We start from the raw sequence: 7,073 nt of genomic DNA on the forward strand, positions 1-7,073 counted from the left end.
CGCGGCGCCAGCCCGCGGCCGCCACTGCCACCCAGCGGCCGCGGCGGGCACTGCACCCGCGCCGCTCCTGGAAGGTCTGGCGGTGTTGGTTGTATTTGCTTTTTTGCTTATTTTCTCCTTGCGGGCAGCTGACATCTCCACCACACCCCGCACACAGCGGGAAGTTAGGATGTGTTTGAACCCTGGCGTGGGGCTTGAACTCAGGGCTTCCTGAGCTTTTGTGCTCCAGGCTGGTGCTCTACCGCCTGAGCCACGGCTCCACTTTTGGCTCTTTGTGGTTCACTGGGGGGAGAAAGAGTCTCACTGACATTCCTTCCCGGGCTGGTTTGGAAGCACGATCCTCAACAGTCTGCCTCCTGAGTAGCTAGGACGACAGGCCTGAGCCTAAATCATTTTTTGGTTATTTTTTTGGGGGAGGTTAGAGCATGCTGGCATTCAGCAGTCACGTGGCTGTGCACACGTCCCCATCCTCCATCTCCAGAACCTTCCATCTCCCACACCGAAGCTCTGTCCCTCCTCAGCCCTCACTTCCCTTCTCCCAGCTCCTGGCGCCCATCTCTGCTTCCTGTCTGTGGATCCGATGACCTTGGGGTGTCGTGGGTGGGTGTCCTTCTGTGTCTGCTGTGTGTCCCAGGGTGCCATGTCCTCCAGTCCTTCCACTTCGTAGCAAGTGTCAGAATCTTCTTCTTTTTCATGGCCGAGTAATATTCCCTTAGGTGGATGGACCAGGTGTGTCTCTCCGTCCATTTGTGGGTGCCTGGGTGCCTTCTACCTTTTAGCTCTTTGAGAGCAGTGCTGCTTAGATGTCCTGTGCTCAGTCCCTGTCGGTGTTTCTAGAAGTGAAATCTGGGAACCCCATGGTGATTGATTCCATGTTTAGCTTTTTAAGGAACCACTGTATAACTTTCCACGATGGCTGTACCATTTCATCCTGTCTGTACAGCACACGAGTGTCCCGCTTTGCTCACATCTGTGTCCACACACCTCGATTTTGTGTGGCTCACCTTTATCCTGGTGGATGTGAGATACTGGTGGATGTGGGCCGGGGCCCCGTGTCTACAGCGTGCAGCGTTGAACATCCTTGAAGGTTTTTCTGTTTTTTGTTTTGTCAGTCGTGGAGCCTGAACTCTGGGCCTGGGCGCTGTCCCTCAGCTCTTCAGCTCAAGGCGAGCGCTCTACCACTTGAGCCACAGCACCACTTCCGGTTTTCTGCTGGTTCAGTGGAGATAAGAGTCTCACAGACTTTCCTGCCAGGGCTGGTTTTGAACCATGATTCTCAGAGCTCAGCCTCCTGAGTAGCTAAGATGGCGTGAACCACTGGCATCTGGCTCCTTGCAAGTTTTGAGAGAGGATGTTGATTGAGACTTAAGAATGCAAGTGACTGGGCTTGTTGGCTCACGCGTGTAATCCCAGCTGAGGAGGCTGAGATCTGAGAATAAGCCATTCAAGGGACAGCGAGGGTAGAAAAGTCTGGGAGAGTTTTATCTCCAGTTAATCAGCAAAAAGCAGGGCTAGGGGTGTGGCTCAGGTGGTAGAGCACCAGCAGTGAGCAAGAAAGTTAAGCCAGAGCTTGAGGCCCTGAGTTCAACCTCCTAGTGCTATACTGGCCAAAAAAAATGAATGAATGAAGCCGGGCGCCGGTGGCTCATGCCTGTAATCCCAGCTACTCAAGAAGCTGAGATCTGAGGATTGTGATTTGAAGCCAGCCCAGGCAGGAAAGTCTGTGAGACTCTTACCACCAATGAACCACCAGAAAACCAGAAGTGGTGCTGTGGCTCAAGTGGTAGAGGATTCGCCCTGAGCAAAAAGAGCTCAGAGACAGCTCCGGGCTCTGAGTTCAAGCCCCAGGACTGGCACACACACCGAAGCATGGTTTTCCTCCACACTTTGTGATGCTTCCTTTTCTCTGCCCTGAGCACAAATACATTTTTTTTTCTTCCTTTGATGTTTGCTGGACGAACAGATTGGGGGTGAAAAAAAGTCACAGAAGCGCAGGACCCCAAGGTTTTCCCCACGGAGTCCCCATTTCTGCCCCATCCTCACACTGGCCCCCATGCTGATTGCCGGGGACCCCCAGCAGGGACCCCCGAACCCCAGGGTCAGCCTCTCCATCCCAGCCAGGTCTCCTGACAGATCATGAGGAGTTTTGCAACTATGAAATCGGCAGCTTTTCCCCTTCCCTCCCCTCCCCTTCCCTCCTCCTCCCTCCCTCCCTCCCTCCCTCCCTCCCTTCCTCCCTTCCTCCCTTCCTCCCTTCCTTCCATTTTCCAGTCCTGAGGCTTACACTCAGGGCCTGGGCGCTGTCCCTGAACTTCTTTTGCCCAAGGCTGGTGCTCTACCACTTGACTCACAGCCACTTCCAGTTTTCTGGTGGTTCAATGGAGATAAGAGTCCCATGGACTTTCCTGCCTGGGCTGGCCTTGAACCAAGATCCTCAGATCTCAGCCTCCTGAGTAGCTAGAGTGACAGGTGTGAGCCACCACCCCACCACCCCACCATGGCCATTCTGGCTCTGCCCGGCCTAAAGTCATTAGAGCACACAACCTTTCTATTCCATAAGGCCGCCCGCCTCTGGGGTTTGGTGGCAGCCATTCTGTCTTGCTAGAAATGTTTTCAGAGTTTCTTCCTGCAATTGCAGGCCCCCCTGGGCCGGGGCCCTGGTGTGTGTGTGTGGAAATCCCTGTTCTTGGGGAGTGAAGTTGATGGGTGATTATTTTCGTTGCATCTCTGTGGTTCCAAATCCTCTTCTCACCCCGCTTTCGGGGCCGTGGCCGGTGGCCGGGGGCAGCGGCGGGCGGCGCTTCCTCTCATGCAGCTCCGGCTCCTGGCAGGCTGGAACATAAGAAAAGCATTCAGGGAACTGGCTTGGGGCTGACGTCACGATCTTTGCAGAAGTTGGCCCAGGGAGAGAAGGGCAGGGGCACAGTGAGGTTTGCAACTTCCGGGTGGGCAGACACTGCCTGTGCGCTGGGCAGACCCGGCAGCACCGGGTGCATGGAGCAGCAAAGCCAGCCAGCTCTGAACAGCCCCCCGGAAGGGGCTCCAGCTTGCAGTTCTGGACCCTCGGGGTGCAATTAGCAAACACAAATTGTATGCTTTTTTTTTTTTATTTTTTAAGGAAGTAGAAGGAGGGAGTGGGGCCTGGCTTTCTAATGTCAAATATGCTCAGCATTTTGCAACGAGATGAACTTCTGTGTCTGGGTGCATGGCCCCACACAGTGACTCAGTAGGTGCTGAATTACGGTCCTGTATTCCACGGGCATAGGAGAATATTATACAGCAATGAAAAAGAAAAATAAACACAGAAGATAGGTGAATTGCTTTGTAGTACATGCACAAATAAGATACTCAACAGAATAGTAAATACGTGTGTGTGTGTGTGTATACGGGAATGCACACGTGTCAGTCCTGGGACTTGAACTCACGGCCTGGGAACTACCTCTGAGCCTTTTTGCTCAACTACTTGAGCCACAGCTCCATTTCCGGCTTTTGGGTGGCTAAGTGGAGCTAAGAGTCTCATAGACTTTCCTTCCGGAGCTGCCTTTGTTGGAATCCCAACCCTCAGATCTCAGTCTCCTGAGTAGCTGGGATTATAGCTTAGCAAGAAATGAGCAGGCCAGGGGACTGGATCTCTGGCCCTGGGGGTCATAGTCTCCCCCTTTCTGGCCAGTCGGGGGCATCACTGTGACCAGATCTTATATTCTTCCGCAATTACCTGAGCGAAACAGGGTCACGTGACCTTCAGTGGTGGCACCTGGGAATCTGCATTTCATCATTGAGCAGCTGATGAAGGGGTTGGAGTGCGGCTTCCGGGGCCCCGCCCTGAGCATAGAGTCTCTGATGGGCACCCCTCCCCCTAGGTGTGGACAGCCTTTAACCCCGGGCATCCCCAGTTGTTAGCCACGCCCGCATGACTCCACAGTGGGGGAGGGCCCTCTGGCCTGCTCTCACCGATGGCACCCCGAGTGTCTTTTACATTCGTTGATTTTGCTTTAGGAAGCCCCCCCGCCTTCCTCTCTCAGGTCTTCCTCTGCAGCCTAGGCTGGCCGTGAACCTGTGATCCTCCTGCTTCAGCCTCCTGAGGGCTGGGATTACAGACGTGCACCACCACGCCAGGCTGGAAGCATCTCTACAGTTGTGTTTTTGTTCTGTTGACACTGCTTCAGTCACTCTGGATGAGCATCCTGGAGCTGAGCCGGAGCTCCGGCCCCGCACTGCGCAGTGACTCCTTCGTGGGGTGAGTGTGGGGCTGGGGGGGGCAGGGAGGACACACAGCGTCCTCGCTCTCCTGTGTGGCTGCTGTGTCAGATGGGGGATGTGGAGGGAGCACTAGCAGGGAGCACGTGTGGCTCTCGTGGTGGATGGGAAGCGGGGCCAGCAGGGAGTGGGGGGGTCCTCCCTCAGAGACACCCCCATGTCCACCTCCCCACGGTCCCCGCTGGCTGGGGACCATGAAGACCACACATGGGCACCGAGGCTCACGCCTGTCATCCCAGCTACTCAGGAGGCTGAGATCTGAGGATCGCAGTTCAAAGCCAGCCTGGGCAGGAAAGCCCGCGAGACTCTTATCTCCAATGAACCACCAGAAAGCTGGAAGTGGCGCTGTGGCTCAAATTGTAGGGCCGGGAGTGCAGGAGGCCATGGCCGGCTGCCGGGTTCCTCTGCTCAGTCTCTCCACACCACACTCAGCAGCCTTCGCCTCTTCCTTTGCGATGGAAGGCATTTGGAACCTTGTGTCTTGGGGTGCCAGGATCCAAGATGCCCTCCCCCCAACCTGGGGGAGGGTAGAATAACCCCCTCCTTCCATGTCTCCCCTCTCCCCCATGTAGCCCCTCTGGGTGTCTCCCTGACCGTGGCAGCAGGCCACCTCGTTGGGACTCAAGCCTCGTCCTGCAGGACACGGGGTGGGCTGAGGTCAGGGGAGACAGAGAGGGCTGCACTTGGTGGCTCAGGCCTGCAATCCTGGCTGTGTGGGAGGCAGAGGGTAGGAGGTTCGAGCTTCAAGGATAGCTGGGAGGAGAGGCGAGTGAGGCCCTCATCTTAACACGTAGGTTGCAGGCAGTGACAGGTGTCTGTTAGCTCAGCTGCAAAGGAAGTGTCCACGGGAGGAGGATCGTGGTCCAGGTGGGCTCTGGCTTTGAAAAATCGCCCTCTCCCCCCAACCCCCCACCCCCCCAGCCCCCCACCCCCTACCCCCCGCCTCTGCCGCCCCGGCTGCCTCAGCCAAGAAAAGCTAAAGCAGAAAGGGCCAAAGACACGGCCGAGACATGAATGATCAGTGCAGTTCTGCCAGCCAGGCCGGACCCAGGGAGCCCTGGGCGCTGCCTCATCCCCCGCCCCTTGTCCCAAGTTGGGGGGGGTGCTCTGGGCAGGGGAGGTGCCCTTGGCACCCTCAGAACCCTATATCCTTGCTCCATCCTGGCTTGGAATGGCTGTTCTCCATTCTCCTCCCCCTTCCCCCCCAACAGCTGGCCTTTCCTGGGGTCCCCAGGATACCCCCCCACCCCCAACTGGCCATCTTCAAAGGCCCCTGTGTCAGGATGGGCCCCTGGGCCCCCAGGACTCACTGCTAGCCTCTGTGTCTGTGAGGTGAGCATGCGTGTGTGTGTGTGTGTGTGTGTGTGTGTGTGTGTGTGTGTGTGGTGGGGACAGGGCGGGGAGAGAAGCGCATGGCAGGCAGGCTGCAGGGGAAAGTCGGGGGCTTGCTGGGCTGGCCTCAGTGCCCTTGTGCAACCCCGGCCCCGCCCTCCCCCCAGATGGAAAGCTCTGCGCACTGGCCTCCCAGTTCCCTTCTTGAGCCACAGCTGCGATGTGGGGCTTCTGGCTGCTCCTCTTCTGGGGTGAGTGTGATTGGAGGGGGGCGCGCAGGGGAGCGAGGGCAGAGACAGGACTGGTCGTGGGGGGGCCAAAGACAAGAGGGAGGCCCGGAGGCTTCGAGCTGGAGGCTCCCGTGTCTCAGGGTTTTCGTAGAGATCGTTTGTCTGGCAGCATCTTTTCTTTTCTGGAACTGGAACTCAGGGCCTGGGTGCTGTCCCTGAGCTTCTTTTTGCTCCAGGCTAGCACTCTGTCACTTGAGCCACAGCACCACTTCCAGCCTTTTTTATGTATGTGGTACTGAGGAATCGAACCCAGGGCTTCATGCATGAGAGGCAAGCATTCTACCTCTGAGCCACCTTCCCAGCCCATGGCAGCATGCTTTCTGAACCCTGGTCTGTGACCCACGAGGATCCAGCCGGGAGCAGACCGAGTCCCGGAGCCCTCAGGTCAGGCCAGACAGAGAGGAAGCTGTGGGGATTCATGGCCAAGCCCAGCACCCAGCATCATCCTGTGAACTCCAAGGCCACCCTGTGCCCTGCACCGGCACTGCTGGAGGCCCCTGAGCCACTGGTGGAGCAGCGGGGGGCCCGGGAGCTGAGCCCCACACCCAGAACCCCGTATCCCAAAGCGCTGGGGCCGGATGTGAAGCCAGGGGCGCTGCCTGGGGCGGGCTGGGGTGCTAGGGAAGAAGAAGAATTTGAGGTGTCCATAAGCTCTGTGCAAGAAGTTACCAGAACCATTCCGGGGCTGGGACATGGCTCAAGTGTCAGAACTCTGGCCTAGCAACCCCAGTGCCATGCAGTGCATGTGCACACACGCACACACACACATGGTCATACACCCACAGGCAATGCACACACATGGGCACCTGGGCAGACATGCACACCCAGACACTCACACACCCGTGTGCACACATGCACCCAAACAGGGACACACATGGACACACATTGCACTCTCGTGTACCCACACGAGCAGACACACATGTGAGCACACACACACACACACAGAATGCAGCTGGGGAAGTCGGGGGCGGCAGCCATGCAGTTGTCCTTCATCCAACAGTGCACTCTGCTCTTTCTCATCTGCCACATTTCTGTATGCCATACAGGGAAATTCAAACCGTGTGTGTGTGTATGTGTGTGTGTGTGTGTGTGTGTGTGCGCGCGCGCCTGCACTGCTGGTCCTGGAGCTTGAATTCTGGGCCTGAGCGCCGTCCCTCAGCTCTTCAACTCAAGGTGAGCGCTCTACCACTCGAG

The 7,073-nt window shown here is 57.2% G+C and overlaps 1 protein-coding gene across 1 annotated transcript in view; it reads left to right on the top strand.

Annotated features, from left to right (window-relative positions):
- The first annotated feature begins 6,297 nt into the window (after nucleotides 1-6,297).
- Adgre1 (adhesion G protein-coupled receptor E1) overlaps nucleotides 6,298-7,073 on the top strand; it is a 38,088-nt gene continuing 37,312 nt past the window's right edge. Inside the window, exon 1 of the mRNA XM_013022674.1 lies at nucleotides 6,298-6,493. Within this exon, the coding sequence (XP_012878128.1) occupies nucleotides 6,298-6,493 (196 nt within the window). The remainder of the gene's footprint in view (nucleotides 6,494-7,073) is intronic.

The sequence above is a fragment of the Dipodomys ordii genome, unplaced genomic scaffold (genome assembly GCF_000151885.1).
Source record: "Dipodomys ordii isolate 6190 unplaced genomic scaffold, Dord_2.0 Scaffold64, whole genome shotgun sequence".
NCBI classification, from domain to species: domain Eukaryota; kingdom Metazoa; phylum Chordata; class Mammalia; order Rodentia; family Heteromyidae; genus Dipodomys; species Dipodomys ordii.